Here is a 21,654-nt window from a genome sequence, read left to right as displayed (position 1 = left end):
AAAGACCCAACTCAACATCCCCCAAAAAATGATTTGAAAACCAACCCCTCATTATTCTTTTCACAAGTTATACATATGGGCAGCTTTGATTTGTAAATTCCATCGCTTAACCATAGCAATTAGGTGACAAGCTGACAGCTCGATTAGAGAAAATGTAACACTTGAAACAGAAGCAGAAGACCCTTTTCTCCTGCCTCACTCAAATAATATTAAAGAAGAGTAATACGATAGCAAACTTGATAAAAATAAAAAATGAACCCACCAGCAGTTCGATACCTTGCTAGGAGATGTGATTGTAGCAGGAGTTTTGAGGAAAGGATTAGGAGAGGGAAAAAAATGCCCCCAGATAAGTACCGAATTACTGTTCTCTTGCTACTACTCTTGTGAAGTCTTCGCCTCCGAGCTCACAATCACAATTCAATCTACCCGTTGACCGCAAATATTTCAAAGGAAATAAGAGTATGGCAGTTCCTGGAAAAAAAACTTATACCTGCTGTTGTCTTCATTTTATCAAGCATCTCCATCCTCTGACTTATTAGAATTGCAATCACTACTCATCTTCTGCCCCTCCATTGCCTCCTACTCTACAACTCATGTGTTCTACTCCTATGGCCTGCGACAAGGTTGCATCTCACACACCTAGCAGTCAAACAGTAGAACAGAAAATCTCTGCCAATGCACCTACTCTCACAGAAATAAGGAACATAAACTTTTATCTGATCTCATTAAATGTAAAGCCCCCTGCAACCACCTTAATTTTGGAGCACAGCCCCAGTACATGAAACTGTCCATCATCTCAAATCAGGTGGCATCACAATCTTTCTAGAGGATGATCCTGACAAAATAAATGCAGCCAGAGCAAAATGGAACACCGCTCAAATCTACAAGGTTGACTACCAGACACCTGCAAAGAAGGCCTACAAGCTGCTTGAATGTGCAAGGAAAAACCTAGCTTGTGCACCACACACAGAAATGCTCCAGAATTCATCATGCAAACTTGCATTGAAAAACTTGCCCCAGGAAGTTTATGAACTTAAATGGAATGTGGTGGCGGTGGATGGCTCAACTGCTCATGTGGCCACTCACCAGAGGCACCGGGCAGAATGGGGGCAATCTACACAGCTAGTATGATAGCAAGAGCTGGGAACGCAACAGATGTAATGGTACGTGATGTTGATAGGATAATTGAGAAGTGGTTTTCCTGGGAATTTCTGTATGATGTGAACTTGATTGCTTCAAAGAGGAAAATCTGGAGTTTTAGGATCCCAGGTAAATCAAATTCTTCAGGATTCTGCTCAGACCAAACAGTTGCTATAGAGTGATGGTTTTGATTCGCACAGTGAAAAAGTCTAGTCTGTACAGTTCATGATCATTCTTTCCATGCATATAGTGAAGTTTGTTTCAGATGGCATGACATCTTTTATCCATATAAAAGCCAAGACCATGCCAATCAAAGGCCTAACATCTAAACACCATCAGGCATCAGGTCACTACCTTCTTGTAGAGAAGCAAATTCAAAGTACAAAGAGAGTAAATACAAGCACTTTTCCATCTACACGGAAAATATTTTCAGCCAGTCATAAACAAACTTCATTGTTTTAAAGTTGATTCATGTTTAAGGTAGGATTACCAAGAATTGAATACTGTCCATGGATTTTGCCCAATGAAACCACCGTTGGAAAAGAACTATGTTTTGCTGCGTAACTCATTGTCCACAGCTGTTTCTACATAATTAAAGAAAAGGGCTCTCTTATTAGAAGTTAAGTGACCTAATAGCTATATTTTAAAAAACAATACTTCGATGTTTTGGGTTCCATAGTTTGCTTTTCTGATATTTGAACACAGGGAAGTAGTGGCAAGGTCAAAAGCAGTAGATTGAACACCAACTAAACTACCTCTAAGGGTGAACAGTAAAAAATGACATGAACAAAAAAGAATCTGATGTCTAACATGAGAGATCTGCAAAATGTAATTTAAGGTATGGGTGAACAGTAAAAGTTGACATGAACAAAAAAGAATCTGATGTCTGATATGAGAGATCTGTGAAATGTAATTTAAGGTATACTAAAAGGGCATCAACAACCCCAACATCTAACATTACCATGATTACAAGACGGACCCAACAAGTGATTTACCATTTCTGGGCTCAAGTTTGTAATGATTCCTTGTTTTGGCAAAAATATATACATTCAGGTCCAAAATCTAAAGTTGAGGCGGGAACAGTAGTACCCTCCCATCATGATAGTCACCAGAAGCATTTTTAGCTTGTGATGATCCTACAGCAGACATCATTTACCTGCATCCTTCCTCTGTGTAGCAGAAAAAAATATGAACGTCTTAGAAAATAAACTAATTTTCCACAAGCCCATCATAACATGCACAAATCAATGAAATTTATGCTAGACTTGAATACAATGCCGTCAACCCAATACGCAAAGAGGTTTTAACAAGGCATGTCACCTCAAACTAGCCTAGACTGCTACCTACAAAGCTGAACTGCTGGTACTTCTTGAGGAATGACCAATAGTTATGATAACTTGACCACCTGCAAATGCCTAGTTACAATTTTTCTTTTATCAAATTATGCTGAAGTAGACTGGTGTCCTATTACAGAACTCATAATAACTTGAGTCGAGTTTAAATGTGAAGAGATGTCACTATCTATTAACATGGACACTCATGTAACAAGAAAACAATGTATTGCAATGATGTTCAAAACATGAAATGTATAATTCAATTGCCACCACAAAAGGAGTCGAGCCTGAAAATTGAAAAGATGGGACATATTATGAACTGCATAATACACACAAGAACTTGGAGCTTAGTGATTACCATCCGTTTGCTGATATATGGCTGTATCATAATTGGCATCTCAGTATCAATCTCAACACTGGATAATTTTTGTTTCTCCTTCTCAAATTCTTTTCTAGACTCCTTTCGGCTCCCAGACTGCCAAACTCTACCAAAATTGGGAAGCCAGTTAGCATTGTAATCACTCTTGACAGCCTCTCCTCTCTTCTCCATCTCCATCTCAATCTTTCTCCTTTCTGCCCAAGCAGCTCCTACCCTTTTTGGGTTCAATTTATGTGATTTCCCAGATTTATTTGAAATCGACATAGATTTATTAGAAAGTGTTAGTTGAAAATTTAGTTGATTTGTATCAGTTCCTTCAAACCACGGTGGAGGAGCTCCAGTATGCACATTTCCTCCAGCCATTTGTGGGGTCAAGGCAGGCACTTGAGTGCCTCCAGCCAATTGTGGAGCAATAGCAGGAACTTGAGGGATATTCTGCAAATCTAACAGAACAATTACAAGATGAGGATTTGATATCTAATAAAACACCATGATAACAGTACCCCATTCACCATGCTATTCAAATTATACATGTACGACCCATGATAACAGTAGAATAATAATGGAAATGAGATGTAAAAATCATTACCCTGTAAACTGCTCACTCCATGTCCAATTCTCTCATCCTGATAAACCTGGCACAGCTATAGCAAACAAATACAACTTTACACATTTTAACAACAAAACAAGTACATGCAGAAATGAAAGTCCTCCCGAGAGCCCTTGACATCACTGAGCATCAAGCAAAAACAAAACCTTGACAGCATTTAGAAGTTGGATGGTAAAACAGGCATGCAATTAAATGAGGAAGTAGGAGATGATACATAAAACAATATGGAAATTTGCACATCATAACACTAAATGGATAACGACTGCAAAATCTTTTACAAATCATCATCCTGGTTAAGAGTGTCAATATACATGTAGGACATGACATCTCGACAGATTTATGCACCTGACATTTCCACCTTACCCTCATTTAAATGATCAAAAAATAGTATTCACAAGTAGAGGGGAAAAAAAGAATCCTCTTAATACAGCTTTGTGATTATCAAAGCCACCCAATAAACAACAGAAAAGATGGATAAGTGCAAGTAGTTTCATATCCAGTCACCATTCATATGACTACTAGAACAATCACTTGATGAAAAGATGTAAACCAAAATGCTGCACACCCTCATACAACCTTGACAGATATTCAGCCTATCTAGTAAAACTAATAAATGCAACACTTAAAGATAGGTATCAAAATAAATTCAAATGCACCACCAGCCATGTACCATATCTCCCCAAAAACTAATCCAGAGAAACCCAACAGTTAATTAACTACTGAATTTCATATGTGGTACAAGATAAATCTCACCACAAAATTTCAGCCACAAGTAAAAGTTCCAGAAGAAGAAAATAATCTACAAATTTTGGAGAAAATGAATGAGCTTCATTGAGAAAGAGTGTAAAGGACCAAACTCACCTCTCCATTTACAGGATTAGATGCACAGTTTATACTGTTATAAGGGACAGAATGTTGGCTACTCCAATTACCTGCATATTTCAAGCGTAAGGGACATGCAACAGAACTAGTATCAATATACCTCCATTCAGAGCTACCTCATTGAAGGAAGAGATATCAAATAAACAGCTTATTCTTACCCGTTGTATCGTTTGAATTGCATAAACTTGTAGCAGAACGTGCGCCCACAGGCAAAGTGGATACAGCACCATACATGGATGGTCCAGCATTCCTAGCTGCAGAGAATCCTGAATTGGATATCTGATACTCATTCGTATAATACTGTAAAGGCATAACACCATTTGAAATATTCAAATTAACATTATCCAAACTATTATTCTCAAAGCTATTTATATTTTCATGGCTGAGTTCATCGCGGATATCATTTGAAGGTCTGACTTGCATCCCTCGTGATCCATCACTATATGATGACGCATCATTCCTCAAAGCTTCACACTTCTTCTCCCACTAACATTTAAGAAACATAACATAAATTAGTAAAGTAATACAAAACTTTTAAACCAATGCTATCATATTCATACTAAAAAAAACCCAATGACACAACCTTAATCTAGAATAGAACAACGAATTTGGCTGATACCTTAGCTGCATCAGCTTCCGAAATCCGAAAAGTATCGACACGATCCATTCCACCACCGTATTTCCACATAAAGTGCTTCAATTTCTTCAAATGTTCCTCACTCGCCAAGTGACTAATCGCCTTAGCACTAATATTTTTTACAGAATAAAGGAAAAGGAAGAAGAAGAAGAAACACGTTAATTGCACTAGAAATTAAATAACAAACACCAGAAAATTAAAATAAATACTGAAGATAATGAAATAAAAAAATATTTGACTAATTGAATATTATTTTTTTATTTTTTATACTTTACCATGCGAAGGAGCTGCCAGTTTCGTGGATATCGAAATCGCAGAAGACGCACCAGATGCGATTGCGAGAGGCGAGTTCAGGGCGGAGAATGGTAGGGTTTTTGAGAAAGAAGCGAATGTCGGCGAGTTTGGTTTGGAAACGAGAGAGGAAATTAGAGAGTGATTTTTTGTGGTTTGGAAAGTACTTGTGGTTTTGGCCTTGATCGTGATTCAAATTACATGCTTTGCAGAATTCGAACTCCATGTTTTTCTTCTTCTCATTGTTAGTCTTCATCTTCTGGTTCATGGTGGTGACTTTTGGGCTAGCTAGGGTTTTGAATTAGCTCCTGTAACTCAAGTTTGGAATTTTATTTTTCCGGACAGGGGATGCCGATCACACTAGATGACGCGTCGTTCTTCTCATTATATATGTCTGTGAAACGCAGCGTTTCTATTCTAAATTGGTTCCCGCCAATATCTAATTCTGAGAAAGTAAATAATAATAATAATAATAATAATAATAACAAGTTAACAACAGTAAGGTTACAAAAGGAGGTGGGGAAAAGCATAAATATAATTGATTTCTATACATATTAATTTTTGAGCGGCATTCTGAAATTATAATCATGCATAAATATGTGTATTTCCATCTTATTTTTTTAACAACTCCCCCAGATTAATTTTATGATTTTTGGATCAAATCTAAGTGTGATAACCATAATCCATAGTTACTTAGTTTGTCAAATTAATTTTTAATTAAAATATATTTGATATTATGATAATGGTTGTTTTTAAAAGTATTTTTATTTAAAAACACATTGAAATAATTATTTATTTTTCAAACTAGTTTATATTTAATACTTTTTAAAATCTTGATTGATCAGAAAATATCAAAAAATAATAATTTAAAATAAAGAAAAACAAAACACTCTTACTTGTATATGCAAAAAAGAAAACTTCATGATACTAATCAGGAAATATAATTGAAAGCTTGTAAGCTTAATTGATTATACTTAATACATAACTTATTAAATCAAATCAAAACAAATCAAAATCGTATAGTTTTCTTTTAAATTATTTATTTTTCAAACTAGTTTGTATTTAATGGAAAGCTTGTAAGCTTAATTGATTATTGATTTTTTTTTCTAAGTTGAAGGACTAGAGTGATAAAAGCTGAGAAAAAGGGTGGTAGTTTTAAAAAATTAGGTGAGAAGTTCGCTTTCACCCTCTTACTTTTCAAATGACAGCATTTAGGTCCCTCGTATTTGACCCTCTTTCTTTCTGTAAGGCATCAATCAACCTATCAAAGTAGGAAATGAAAGTTTGAGAAAAGTTTGTAATCTTACGTAGACATCAACTTTAGCCTCCAAAATGGACTTTCTTCTTCTATATATATAAAAAAGGCTTTGGCTGAAAAACCTAGCGCTGGGGAGCCTCGTCATCCATCCGTGGAGGCAACCATCATCCTTTCTTCGTGGCCTTTCTTGCAGTGGGGAATGGACATGTTAAGTCCCTTTCTTCAGAATTCAAGAAGAAAATAGTTATCTTAGTGGTTATTGAAAAAAGTATTGGTTGAAAACAATTTTAGCCATTAACAATATTAATTTGGTGTCATGGCAAAAGGTTTGAAATATGCATAGTAAATCTTGAGTTCGAGTTAGAGTGTGCATCTCTTGTAAGAGTCTAAAACAGTCGGGGTTTTACTTGCTTATTCGGGCCCACAAAGTGTATTTTCTGGAAGGTGAAGTTTTCTCGAATCCAAAAAAAATATTGATTTGGTGTTTATAGGTTTTATTCGATAAAAATAGTTTAATTTTGATGTTATTTCACCTTATAATTGCACGAGAAGGTAGATATAGCCTTGATAAGTTTTTGAATCTTTGGTTGATTCTTTGTTTTTGAACTGATTTTTTGGTTATTTGAAGATACATAAAAATTTATGTATGGCTTTAGGTTGTTTTATATGTGTTTTTGGGTAAAAAATAATTGAAAATATATTATTAGAGTTGAAAAACCCCTTCTCTATTTTATTTTATTTTGTGACCCTTGAATCATAGAAAACTATACTATATTGTTTAATAAAAAAAATTTGGTTAGACGAATAAAAAAAATAATAAAATAAATAGGCCCATAAGCCTAACCTTGCTTCTACATCATTTAATCAAGTTACCTTTTTTTTTTGTTTTTTTTAATTTGAATTTTTTTTTATCATTCATATTTGTTATTGAAATTAATTTTTCTAATTTGTTTTAATTTATGTTTTATGAAATTATTATAATTTATTAAATTAGATTACAAGTTTTACAAGTTAATAAAATTAACTCTAATTAATTTGATATATTATTATCTCTATATTTTTTTAAAAAATATTTCATCAAATATATACCATCTTAATATTTTAAAAATATATTTTCCAGCATATATTTATTTAATTTTTTCACAGTTGAAAAAAGTAAAAACTTGACTCGTAGCGCGGGTCAAGAAGGAGCTGGTAATTAAATGAAAAGTCATCGCAATTATTTCAGGCTATACCAGTCCATTCAAATACTAAGCTATCACAGCAATTGGCCTCAGCCAGCAAGCAAGCGCAGAATCTTAAAGACTCGACTTACTCAATGTATCATTTTTTTTTGAAAAAAAAAATCAAATTCTTGTAATTTCCACACCATGAACTTGACCTTGTAATTGAAGAATATCTATTTACTGGCTATGTTCATGTGATATGGATTGAACATAGTGTAGACTCACCATTTCTTTTTTTTTTTCTGATGTGAACTGCAAATGGAAACTTTGTACAATGTCCGCACTTGTCCATATCTTTCCTTTCAGCTTTTCATTATTGAAAAAGGGAAAAAAGAAGAAGAAGAAGTTTCACCATCCCTGCTTTTAGCCTAGTATAGTAATGCAATGGTGTGATTGTTCGCAGTCCCACATGGTGTGGCTCTCAAGAGATTTGAGTCCCACCATGATCTAAGCTTTCCTAACTTCTAAAGCTACGTGCCTTTTTCTTTCTTGATTGGTTCGGGTATAACGAATATAACGAAACATTTCATATTCTGCTCTAATTGCTGCCTTGAAAAAGATTGTTACCAGTCTGGTTGTCTGTGGAAAATTTACCATCACCAGTGCCATACAGTACTAGCAAAAACTTTTCACTTGATGAATTCTCACACGACAGGAACGAACTCCACCAGTTTTTGTTTCCTCTTGATTCTAATAGTTCTTCCTCACCCCTGCCAAATTTTATATGTTAATGATTGGTACTGACCTTTAGATGATCTAGACTAGTAGGTTATTTACTGCTAATTGCAGTAATGTGCTGTTCGAGCTGTGGATTGCTTGGTGCAAAATTACGACAAGTCATATATATTGATGTAACGGGCTACTTAGCATTAATGGAACCGATGAAGACTTATTTGTCAGTTTCAAGAAGACGTAATTACAGAGGACCTGGTACTGGAGATACTTGAGGACATTAATGTTTGCTGTTTGGTAATAGGATAATTTAGGGTCAGTTTTCTGAAGAATTCATTGAAGTGCTGGACGTAAGATCTACATCAGTTGGAAGCAGAGGTGCGGTATCATTTCACCATAATATATGGACAATCTGAAAAGACAAATGTTAAGGTTTTGTCATAATGACAGTTTGATAGATCATCCCAAGTATGTCCTACAACTTTTATCCTGCTCATCTACTTCATCATGGAATCAATAGCTCTTGCATTTCTCTGATCGTATCCAAATAAAAGATAAAAGACAAGGAACCCATGATGCAAGTGGTCAGATGTCGGAGGAGTATGGTTCCTTGATTAGCATGATCATAATCGAGTAATTACGGAGCTCAGTTGGGATACTTTGTTGTGATGAACATTACAGATTCTTAATCACACCCCTGTCAGAAGGAAGAGGCTGCAAATTATCAATTCTGGTAAGTAAATTAAGAAGTGCATTAGAGAAGAGAGTGGGCTATATATCTTGTTGAAACTTCAAAGCATAGAAAAGCTTGAGGGTGGACCAATTGTCTTTTTGAGGTTATATTAGTTAGAAGTGGTTAGTCCTAAAAGCATTAAAGCAAGACAGCGAATGTTTAGAAAGTGAAAAGGGGAAGTTTGCTTTTGATCTTTAATTAGGTTGAAGAACCCTTCACAAGATCCTGCACAGCCCTAATGCCAATTAATTAATTGATGGTGTTTACCTTTATTTTTCTCCCCGTGCTTTCCTGGCAGTGTTAGCAGTTGTTCTTTTCAAGAGGACCAAATATTTGAAACTTCAAGATCCTCTGCCCCCACCAGATCATGTTTTGACCTTAGCAAGGAATCAATTCAGTGTATTATTGAAGCCACCCATGAAGGTTAACTGTATATGAGCAATATGTTTGGAGGTTGCTGACAAATTAAGGTAGATTTCGTTCTTGCGACATCTCGAAAGCACTGTTCATTGCTCTGAGTGATGCATTCAAGTGAAATGGGTCGTCCTGTCCAAAAAAAAATGTTTCTTTTGTGTTGGATCCCAGACATAGATAGTGGGTGTTTGGTTTCTGATCAGAGCTAAAGTTAAGAAATTGAATACAATAGGATGCAGCTATACACATTCTGTCTTGATACTGATGATATTACTTGCCTTTTTGTTCTGATTCATTTGCCTTTCTATCAAAATCAAGGTTCTTACCTTCACTCTGGTTCCATCAGGTTTGACTCATTTAGCCATATTAGGTGTTAGAGCTTCTGTAGCCTCCACTACACATCTACTTCAACTTGCAAGCATAACAATGGTGTCTGGTGGCTGCCGATCAGAGTTTGTGACTTGGAAGTTATAAATACTGTTGTTTTCTTTCCGCGTACTCATGCCCGCCCTCCATTCTTAGAGATATTGAATTCATGTTATTCTTGATAGGTGTGATATTTTGGCTGCGGATGCCAACTCATTTTTACCCACTCAAAACTGAATAAGAGCTTAGGTTTTATCATTATCCACCGCGACGATGCGATTTATATTAATTTTTTAGTATGAAAAAAAAAATTAGGCACTATTAATGTATTTTTTGAAAAAAAATCATATAAAAGTTAGCATAATATGACACATTTGTTAAGTTTAAAGGCAATATAAATGAATAAAAAAAAATAAATACTCGTAAAATTAAATACCAGCAAAATAGTAAAACATTTATCTAGAAGCTGTTAGTTTTTGTTTTTCAAACTATATTTGGGTGCATTTCAAGAATGTGCTAAAAAGAATCAAATTGATGCTTCTTTGTTTTTTTTAGCTTTTTTCAATGGCTTTGAGGTGATGATATTAAAAATAAAAAATAAAATCTGAAAATAAAAATTAGTTTGATTCATTTTCAAGTGGAAAGTATTTTTGAAAAATACATTGCACCACAATATCAAACACATACTAAAAACATGATAACTCCATAAAAAAACAAAACAAATCACAAAGACTAATTTAAAATAAATCAAATATTGAATGATAAAATTAAAAAAAAAAACCGAAGCACCCAAAAAAAACCTAGATACTCAGGCATGGGAGGCCTGTCACACATGAGCCTTAATAAGAAAAGCCCAAGTTCACGCATCGGGCCTTTGATAATCGTTTTTTTTTCTTTAGGTGGAAGAAATGTTGTTTGCCTTTTTTTTTATTAAAAAATATGAAGTCACAATCTCAGCCTAGATTTTGGCAACAAGGTTATTAGAAAATCATGCTAGGAGTGTTGCAAAAAAAAATATTCATTTTTAAATATTTTTTGACCCAAAAACACAACAAAAATACACTCTAAAGATCTAAATAAACTTGTTTTTTTCCTTCAAAAAACACAAAAAAGGTCAAAAAAAACCTCAAAATCTAAAATTTCATGATATTTGATCTACTATCACAAGCAATTTCAAGGTGAAACAACACTTTAGTGGAACCACCCTCATTAAATAAAATCCATTGACATCAAGATCAATTATTTTGATGGTTGGAATTGATATCAACCAATGTTTTCTCTCTCCATCATTAAAATCCAATGACTTTCTCTTTCCCACCTCAACTAACTACTAGAGAATAAGATCAATAAGGTTTTGGAACAAAAGAAAATTTTGTAAAACCGAAAGGACTAGAAATAGGTTAGTTGAAAAGTAAAAGGATCAAAGTTAATGTTTTGAGCCAATTTTGAGACAGCAAACAAGTTTCTCTATGTTTTTCAGTTTGGTTTTGGCTTTTAATTTCTTTATTTTCTAATAAAATAGAAGTAATTAGGGGGAGGGGGTTAGGTATCAAAATGATAGAATAAAAGAAGTCACCACTCCATTCCATGGTTAAAATATGCGAGGATAAACCATAAAACATGTACGGTAAAAGCATTAGCATGAGCTCATTTATTTATTTTTGTTTTAAAATAATTAAATGACGTTTATCTGCTCGTTAATCTTAATCCTTTGGTTAGGACTGCTTCTAGCATTTGATTGATTACCAGGAGAATACATAATATCTATGGTTTGTCAGTTTAGCAGTCTGCTTCTTGATTGTCGATGAACATGGAAGCCTATAGGCATCCATTTGCACATTTTTCATGCACTTGAGCTTCCATTGAAATAATATTTGGTTATTAAAGCTATGATATAATATTAAAAAACCATCGATTCGATTTGAGCAGACAGTGAAGCCCCAGGAATAGTTTCGTACGCATGATCAATTTTCTGATTGATGGAGTTTTATCTCAATTAACACAGCTATTCCACAATGTCTAATTCCTATGTAGCTTGCTGAAAATGCAACTTTTGAAGTACGGCAATCGCTGTCTGCTGTCTTGAGAATCAATTCTTATGAATGCTTTAAGAATGTACATGATTGTTTTTTCAGATTAATTTGGTTTCCATTTTGATTTTCCAAGAGAAACGCAAATGTCATCATTGAACTGAATTTTCTAGTTAATAATCCATCAACATGCACATCACAAATGATAAAAAAACACAGAATGGGCATTATTATTGCAAACTTTTCAATCTTGCCACTTATGATGTCCCTTTACCGAAGATTCAATCTTATCCCTTCTACTGTTGAATGAAGAAATAGAAGGAATCTAATACCCAGATATTCAAACTCAATAACTTGGCTCTAGAATAACTTAACCTTTTCTTCATCATGAAGGGTTTAAGAGTTCATCTCAATCTCATAAAAGCGTGATTTTATGATATCAATCAGGGTTTGAGCCTTTGCCTGCAAGACTGGCAGGTGATCTCCATGCACGTAGAATCTATCTTCCTTGTAGCTTTCTCTTTCATACTCTCTGCCTTTTCCACTTCCTCTCTAGCCCTCTGCCACATATGCCTTGCCTTTGCAAACTCAGACTGCGCCAACTCCATCTCCCTCCTTGTAAGCTCCCTTACTCGCTCTGCATAAGCCTTTTCAATAGCTGCCAATTTAATCTGCTCAGCAGCCTGCCATTTCAAGGTTTCAACGCAGCTCGTATCCGTTTTCGCATCGCTGAAATCACAAATGGGACCTGTTAAAACACAGTTAGATGGTCCCTGGATTGGCCCAACACTTATCGATAATTGCAAGTCTAGCGATGGCCCTCCAAACTGATGATGTTGATGATGATCGGACGCCGCTGGTCTGTACCTCAATGAAGAATCCATCGGCCGCGATGACATTAGAGAAGATGAGGAGGAGGAAGCGGCTATGGAAAGCTGTGAGGGGAGAAGCTGAAGCTCCTTTTGATAGCCCTCTTCCATGTTGAAAAAAAAAATAACAAGAAGGTTTAAGCCACAAGGTGATGGCAATGAGGGAGATTTGTGGGGTGGCAGAGACTGCTGCCCATATATAGACACACATCTACCTTCAACCCACTGTAATGACTAGACCACCCTCTCCAGTGCTCATTCGAGGCAACCTTTTACCGCTAGCTACTCGGTGAATTTAGGTGACATTGAAGGGTATTTTGGTAAGACGAGTGAAGATTGAAAATTCCGTTATAGAAAGAGCCAAAAGTATGGGAAAGAAATAACGGATCACGTTATTGAGGTATGAGTAGCTTTTTGTTGTTGTAGTGAAGTGTTTGTCTCTCTTTTTTTCATCTTTTTTACTTGAACTATCATTATTAAGTGAATTGTTTTATTGACTTTGTAATATTTTATTTATTTTTCGTTATCTTTTTGGGATATGAGGATATGGAGGGTGGGGGTGTAATAATTAGACACACACGTGCAATTAGTGTATTCTTCGGTTGTTTTCCCCCAAGGGGGGTAATATATAGCACTTGTTCAAAATAATTTCAAATCTTGTCGAAATTAGAACAATTAACATGGTTTCAATTTTAGTGCAAAAGATGTTTTATTAAAAAAAAAATAACATAGATCAACCTGTAAATTCTCATTAGTAATTTTGTGCGCCTGCCTTGAAAACACGTGAAAATAAATAAAAATTAAGAATATAATCATAAAATACTAATATTAAGAACATGTTTGGAAACACGGTGCAAACCGCTTTCTCAAAAAATTATTTTTTTTAATTAAAATTTAATATGATTTATATGTTTTGGATCGTTTTAATATGCTAATGTTAAAAATAATTTTTTAAAAATAAAAAAAATCATTGGCATGCATTTCGGCACAAAAAATTATTTGAAAAGCAACCGCTACCACACTGCCAAACACCCTCTAAATATGTTTAATCAATCAATCTCATGTATAAATAGTTAATATTTTTTATCACACACCTACAAGAATAAAACCTCCTTTTAATTTAATTAAATATCAAAAAAAAACTTCTTACATCAAATACAAGAATATTAATTATTAAAATTATTTTTCTTGAATATTCTCGACTGCGAGTATGTGTTTCAGACCAATCAATCGAATATTTATTAATATATAATTGAAGAATGATATAGTTATGAAATCATGGTAAATAAAACCACACAAGTTATCTCATTAAGATTTATTTAATATATCAATAAATTGTAAAAAAAAAAAAGATTTGTTATCCTAATTAAGTGACTGAAATTTCTTGATTCCAGAGAACTGGATTGATGAAAAAGTTTCTATTTCGTGCTAATTTGCAAGAAAAAGAGCGAGTACAGAAAGCTCCCATATGCAGTTAAAATAGTTATATACAAGTTTGGGAAGGCATGGATCTCTGATACGGAGCTAGCTTTATGGTAGGCCTAAAGCTGTCGGGCCTCGGTACAAAAAGCTCTCCTCCACTTTGTAACTCAGCAACGCACGCTCCACGCTGGGATTGGCACGTGGGATGGGCACACAAGATGAGACTGGCCATGATTGTGGGTACCGACCGTCCCTTCCACTTGAACCATGTTATCTGTGGGCATATTGTGAGAGCCCTTTCTTCGTCATCCTACAATATCTTTTGGCAGTGGGTATGAAGATACCCTAATTCTCATGCCTCATTCCTCTGCATTAGACACATGATTCCAAGCTGGTGGTTCCTGTTCTTCTTTTTTTTTTCTTTGGTCTGATATTTCCAAATGCCTTGTAACTATCAACATTAATTCCATCTTTTCCGCTTCCGAAAACATGTTTTATTGGGATATTTTTTCAGAATTTTATGATAAAATGTTGAATTGTTTTATTAGTAAATTATAATGTGTTTAGGAAAGTAATTTAAGCTAAGAGATTCTCTATGAAATTAAATAGTTTTTTAAGAAAGTAGATGAATTATTTCCATGAAAACATACAAATATATATCGTTCGTCTAATTATAAAATTAGCAACAAAATCCAAACATATATGATATACAAGCTATTTTAATAGTAAAACTACTATGAAATCATCAATTATTTATCATACTCTAATTTATACTATTAAACTTTTATTTTTTAGTACAAAAAATAATCAATCTGATTCTCACTACACCTAAACACTTCTAAATCCTATAAGTGTTATCTTATGAGATATAAAGATATTAGAACTTTAGTTATGTTATCCCCTCTAATGATAGAGTTTTTTATGAAAACAAAATCACTTTTATAAACCTTTGAGAGTTAGGTAAAAACTATTAATATTGGTGAAGTAACTTCACCAAATAAAAAAATCTTGAAGATGACATGTCTTCAAGCGGAAAAAATCTTAAAGAAGGAATTTCTTCAAATAGTATAAAAAAAACTTGGTATAAATTCATCAAGTGAAATTGTACTCTAAAGTTTGGACAAACTAAGGAATAAAATATTCAATTATGGTTTGATACTTGAGATGTGGATGTAGACTTTTCGAATAACATTAAAAACGAGTTTGGAAATTATCTTCTCTTATCTCTTTACTTTAAGTGTTGTAATTATATTATTGACTATTGTGTTTACTTAAAGTAATTTACATTAATTATTGAATTTAGTGATATACCTAATTCACCTCCTTCTTAAGTGTTAAGTTGCCTTAATTCTTGAACAAAAATAAACATCACTTGCTATGAATTTTGAAATGTAATCTATGATACCTTTAAACTAATTTTGTAAAATCACCTTCCTCTCTCTCTCTCTCTCTCTCTCTCTCACACACACACACACACATAAAATCTCACATAGATAATAGAATCATAATCCTAACATGCATACTAATATATAAAACTAAATAAAAACAAAAAATATATTTACTTGTTGAAACACTTTAAAATTGATCCAGCTTTGTTGTTGTCAATAATCAATCCTTTTTCCTTAAGGCTTTCTTGTTTTTAACTTGGAGCAATATGAATTTCTTCAATAAGTCACCAAAGATTCCAACAACAACACCTTATTTAGGTACACTTTCAAACAAGGTCCAACAAACCAATAAAATATTGCTTAATTTTCCATCTACAAGGACTGGACTTAAGCTTTAGATTAGAAGAAATTTTGAGAGGAAAAATAAAGGTTTAAACTAAAACACAATGTTGAAAAAGAAAGTGAAAAGAAGTGTAAAATTCTATCAAAACAATTCAGAATTCATCAACCCCAAACACACTACTTCAAACCCTTTTATAAAGAATTTCAAGAATCAAATATTGATGGGCTTCCCCCACTAACAACTTTGATCACCCACAATAAACTAGAATTAAACATAAATGTTGTTTTTATTTAAATCACGAGACTTTTGAACTAAAAAATTTGTTCATATAACCTTGAAAGAGTTATGAAAAAAACAAATCAAATTCTTCATTTCATGGATTGGAAAAAATTATAGATTGGGCTAGAAGAAATTATTATTCATGGACCAAGCCTAAATTCAAATTTTAGTTGGCAAAAAACAATATATTCGACCTAAAAAATTATTTTACAATGAACTCAAATCGAAACTTAGACTCGAGGCCCAAGCTTGCACATGCGTGTGAGTTTAAACTCAAAGTCTACTCTGCTTATGACTTTTCACCTCTAAAAGCTTGTGTGTTTTTTTAGCTCAATTTTAACTTTTTAACTTCATATTTTATAAAACACCAAGAAAGTGTTGTTTCTTATTTGTGTGGGATAAGAGCTTTTATAAAGTTTTGGGTTTCATCAAATTAGATAAATTTATTATTTACTTATAATTTATTTAAATCATGTTAATGTTTTATTTTAAAGAGCTTATGTTGAAAATTAAATTTTAATAAAGTTTTAACTTAAAAAATAAATGAATCTTATTTTTAATTTGACCTTAAATATATATTCATTAACCATTATATTAAAAAATAAAATTTAGGGTCACTGGAGGCTTATATGGTTGTTAACTTCAGAACTCGTTGGATTAGTTGAAATACATGCCAGCTGGCTCAGACATCCATATTAATTAAAATAAATAAATAAATAAAATCCAATAAAGTTAGCCCCATATAAGAATATAAGATTCATGTGAAATCAAAGATATGATACCTAACTCCATTATTAAATATGAAAATCTATCAAGAGATAAAATCAAAGATGCAAACGACTTCCCATCAAGAAAAATAAAAGAAGAAAGTAAGATGTGATTGACTTCAATGCTGAAGCTCAGTAAAAGTGATTTATTATGTTGTTTTCAAACATAAAACCTGGATTTCCGGAATATGCAATTCTTTAATGGTTTTGCATATCCTTCTTTATGTTATTGTGCCAGCATTTGTAAAGGGATTCACGTGGTCAGACATTACATCGATTGATTTGATATTTTATTTTATTAATATTAATGATTAAATCAGTTTTAAAATTAATAACGATATAAATCTTTAATGACCTTGAAATTTATAAAACTTAAACTGATAACTTTTAAAAAATAAATTTAAAAATTAATCAATTAAATTACACCTCTCGTAATTGATTTGATATTTTTTTCCATCAAACATTATGTTGCAAGAAATGACATTAAAAGTTTAATCCATATATATATATATATATATATATATATATATTATTTTTTAATATTTATTTCAACAATAATTCAGTTGATTTTTCCCGGATAAAACAAAACAGGCAGGGAATAACTCTAGCAGGGAAGGAGGACTTTTAAAACAGGATGCATGTGAGAGGTTGATTATCTTGACTACATATGCTATCATGAAAAGGTTGCATGCATTGGTAAAAGTCACTGTATATTTTATCTTAGACCGTAACCTTTCCAGCCATGAAAATTAAAGATGTTTGAATTCATTTATTTTTCCTCTAAATTCCCAGACCTTTTTTTTTATTTTAAGTTTCCTTTTTATCTAAAAGTACAAGTGATAATTTATTCTTCTTGGTGTTAGCACTCTATATTATTTAATTTGATCTGGTTTAAAGTCTGTATTGTTTTCTTAAAAAAAAAAATTAAGTAAACAAGACTTAAAATAAATAAAAATATAATGTGGAGAGTGGGATTTGAACCCACGCCCTTTCGGACCAGAACCTTAATCTGGCGCCTTAGACCAACTCGGCCATCTCCACTAGCCGCTTCGTCGGTAGGAGTTTACAAAAAAGGATATCGTTTAACGAGATCAATTCGCCCATGTCGCCATGTTGCCTCGGCCTATGCGCTTGTGTGGAGACTGGAGAACAACTGGTTGTTCTGAATTCGATGCTGCATTTACCCGTTATCAAGAACAAGTTATGGTGTAATAGATGTGTATAACCTTTATAATGAATAATTTGGGTGTGATTGATTGATTAGTGTTTCATACGAGAGAGAGATGGCTAATAATGATGTTCCTGAATTTAAAAATATAAAATCTAATATTATATCAAATTTATATCTACTTAAACTTAACACGTAGCTAAATCAAGAATGTTGGGTCTAGTATTTTGTCAGATCTAACTATTATTGAATTTAGTATGTAATTAAACTTAAAGGTGTTGAATTTAGTAGCAAACCAAACTCATATTATTTTAGAATGAATATTTCACTAAGCCCAAGTTTGTTGGATTAGTACCTAGTTTTAGGCCATTTCAATCATGAGCTTTTTAAACAAACAGGTTATATATAAAATACATTAATCTATCAGTTAAAGAAATAAAAATAGGTATAATGGTGAATTTTTGAATTTTTAAATTATAAAATTAAAAAAAAACATTTTATTTATTTTTATTGTTTTTATCTCGAGAAAATAACATAACACTAATTTAAAGTTTGTATATTAATTACTAGAATTAAGAAAAGGGCTATATATTTGTTATAATTCACAACTATATCCTAATAAATTGTTTTGGGATTTTGCCACAGTTATATTAGGGTTACTAGACTATTTTTTTTCATTTTCTTTTTCTTTTTTGTAAAAAAGTTTGTCATCAGCAGCTATAAACTCATTTCGAAAAAGAAGAAAAAATCACAACTCAGAATAGTAGATTTAACTTGATTAAATAAGTAGGATTTTTTTAATTAGCTGATAAAAAAAGCAACAACATTAGATTAAATTGATTTCTTAAAAACATAATCATGATAACCTAAAAAAATATTTTTTTTTCAAAATAAGACAAACTATATAGTTTGATTATCAACCTATTAAATATAAAATATCAAGACAGGATAAAAAATGATCTAAAACAATTGGTCATAGTCAACTCGAGTTAATATAACAAACATATAACTCCCATAATCAAGGCTGAGCCAACCAGATTATCCCATCAAACCTTCGTTCCAGATCATGAGATTAAAATAACTCGATAGAAAAAAACAAGAAAAAAACCACAAAGTTCATTTTCTTAAAATAAAATGCCAACCTGCGTTAACCTCTCAAACTCGTGACCCGGGTCACGAGAATTAAAGCATCCTATTTGAAAAAATTATGAAACCCAATTTTCTATCAATCAAATTTTGAATGATGAAATTAAGAAAAAAATTCAATATACGAAAGGATTTAAAACAAAAAAAATCACAAATTAAAAGAACGAGGATCAAAATTGTACAAGATAAATTTTATTTATGATTGAAAGGTAAAATTAAAAAGAAGAATTAATTTAGCAAAATGACCTAAAAACAGTGAAAATAATGAGTATCAAAATTGACATAAAAAATATAAAAAATTATTGAATTGTGAAATTGAAAAGAAAAATAACTTTAACAAAAGGAAAAAAAATAATAATGATCAAATTTGTAAAAATAATATACCATGAAATTAGATTGAATGATGAAATTGAAAACAAACAAAACATTTTTCAAAAATGCCGCAGCAAAAAAAAAAGAAATAAAAATAATAAGGACCAAATTAAAAAATAAAATAACAAATTAGGATTGAAGGATAAAATTAAAAGCAAATAAATTTTTTACAAAAAGAACAAAAATAAAAATAAAAATAAAAAGTACTGAAATAGAAATAACAACAATAAAGTGAATTTTTACAAAAGGTTAAACCTTGATTAATTTGATAATATAATATATATAAAAAAACGAGGCAATAACAATAATAAATAATTTTTTTAAAAAAATATTGCTCCGAGCAAAGTTGGGTTAACACACGAAACTTGTGACCAAGCACGTGAGATTAGGATAATCATAGATAATGACGATACCAGTAAAAATCAATTGTAAAAAATAACCTAAAAAATATATAAGCTAACCTAATCCAGTCTTTCAAACTCATGACTTGAAAGGTGAGAAAAATTCTTATCAATAAAATATCAAGGGATGAAATTAAAAAAAAAAATTCAAATAAAAAAGAATTAAAAACAAAATAAATAGTAATAAAAAAAATAAAGATCAAATGTGACATAAAATAAAATGAACGAAAATATTGAGGGATGTAAATGATAAAATAATTCAATTAAGAAAATGGTATAAAATATTAAAAGAAGCAATTGAAAAAAAAATTCCAATTAAAAGAATGATATAAAATATTGAGGGATGCAATTAAAAAGATAATTCAATTAAGAGAATAATTTTAAAAAATTATAATAAAAAAAATGAGGATCAAATTTGAAAGCTAAAAAAACCAAAAGAGGATTAAATTGAAAGAAAATCCTAATTATATGGATAATTTAAAATAAAACAAATAACAATAAAAAAATTCAGGGATGAAATCATAAAAAAAATAAAATCAAAAAGCTACTTTGAAAATGTGTACTGATTAGCTCTAAAAATGAGAAAAAAAAGAAAAATAGATAAATGAAAAAAAAAACTACAGATGCAAAACCTAACATATTTTTGTAAAATGCACCACTGGGAATGGAGACAACACTCTGAAAATTAAAACTCCATAATAAAAGCTAGAGTTTTATTTTCAGACGACACTATACGTGTCATCCAAAAACCACCGGAGAACACACACGTGCCCTCGTCATCCCATAAGCAACAACCTTTTTTAAATTAAATAATATTTTAATTATATAAAAATACTAAATTATCACTAGTCATACTTAATAAGTACGAAAAACCAAAATAAAATAAAAAAGATAAAAATACCCCTTCACCAAGCAGAACATTCTCATTCAATGGCTTTGTGTTAATTTTACTGAGCAAATAAAACGAAAAGGTCAAAACTAACCCGGCTTACTGGTGCATAATCTTTTGCTCGAAATGTATATTAGCCATTTTACTCTTCACTAAACAACAAATATACTATTACACCCCGCTTCAAAGGTCACTTGTGTTTTGTTGTCGAGGGTTCAATTGTAATTTAACTATTCTAATCTATAATCACAGTAATAGATGCACAGTAAAACCAGGAGTACTCTTGGTTTCTTTTAATACCAGCAGCCTGTAAAAACCAACACGACCAGTAGTTTGCCGTGGTCAGTTGATGATATGAGCCTACGAGGTCACAGAGGGCAATGAATTATATTTCATGGGCCCCAACTAAGCACCATTGTCCTAGCCAGAGGTCCCCATGCATGAGCTAGAATCAATAAAGGTTGCTCTAAAGTAGCCTAACCAGTTTTTTTCTTTTTGGCAGGCATCGATAAGTCTACGTGCAGGTCTTGCCTGGTTCATATTATCGGACCTCACCAGCAGTACTGCTGAATTCTTTTCCTCGCCAATCATGCATGGATGTCTCACCTGGATTGATTATGATGGATTTGACCACTAGA

At 32.2% G+C, this 21,654-nt stretch overlaps 2 protein-coding genes and 1 non-coding gene across 3 annotated transcripts; all 3 read right to left on the bottom strand.

Moving 5' to 3' along the window:
• Positions 1–2,004: 2,004 nt before the first annotated feature.
• LOC133677999 (TITAN-like protein) lies at positions 2,005–5,623 on the bottom strand. Its single transcript, XM_062100144.1, has 7 exons — positions 5,258–5,623; positions 4,965–5,091; positions 4,504–4,831; positions 4,325–4,395; positions 3,443–3,497; positions 2,833–3,296; positions 2,005–2,309 (listed from the first exon to the last, which is right to left on the bottom strand). The coding sequence occupies exons 1-7, from the start codon at positions 5,539–5,541 to the stop codon at positions 2,289–2,291; spliced, it is 1,350 nt and encodes a 449-aa protein (XP_061956128.1). The 5' UTR covers positions 5,542–5,623; the 3' UTR covers positions 2,005–2,288.
• Positions 5,624–12,175: 6,552 nt separating this feature from the next.
• On the bottom strand, positions 12,176–13,021 carry LOC133678454 (protein indeterminate-domain 14-like). Its single transcript, XM_062100750.1, has one exon. It carries the CDS (start codon positions 12,950–12,952, stop codon positions 12,416–12,418), a length of 537 nt encoding a protein of 178 aa, XP_061956734.1. The 5' UTR covers positions 12,953–13,021; the 3' UTR covers positions 12,176–12,415.
• A 4,979-nt stretch (positions 13,022–18,000) lies between these two features.
• On the bottom strand, positions 18,001–18,081 carry TRNAL-AAG (transfer RNA leucine (anticodon AAG)). The gene has a single exon. It is a non-coding gene; the product is annotated as a tRNA-Leu (tRNA).
• Positions 18,082–21,654: the final 3,573 nt, after the last annotated feature.

The sequence above is a fragment of the Populus nigra genome, chromosome 18, assembly GCF_951802175.1.
Source record: "Populus nigra chromosome 18, ddPopNigr1.1, whole genome shotgun sequence".
In the NCBI taxonomy this organism is placed as follows: Eukaryota; Viridiplantae; Streptophyta; class Magnoliopsida; order Malpighiales; family Salicaceae; genus Populus; species Populus nigra.
Note: the sequence above shows the minus strand (reverse complement) of the source record. Positions and strands in the feature narration are given on the sequence as shown.

Excerpts from the sequence above, each read along its gene's own strand:
- LOC133677999 (XM_062100144.1), bottom strand. The coding sequence starts at position 5,541 with ATGAACCAGAAGATGAAGACTAACAATGAGAAGAAGAAAAACATGGAG. Across the intron at positions 4,396-4,503 it reads CAATTCAAACGATACAACGG|GTAATTGGAGTAGCCAACAT; the intron begins GTAAGAATAAGC and ends TGAAATATGCAG. Across the intron at positions 3,498-4,324 it reads CTAATCCTGTAAATGGAGAG|CTGTGCCAGGTTTATCAGGA; the intron begins GTGAGTTTGGTC and ends TGTTTGCTATAG.
- LOC133678454 (XM_062100750.1), bottom strand. The coding sequence starts at position 12,952 with ATGGAAGAGGGCTATCAAAAGGAGCTTCAGCTTCTCCCCTCACAGCTT.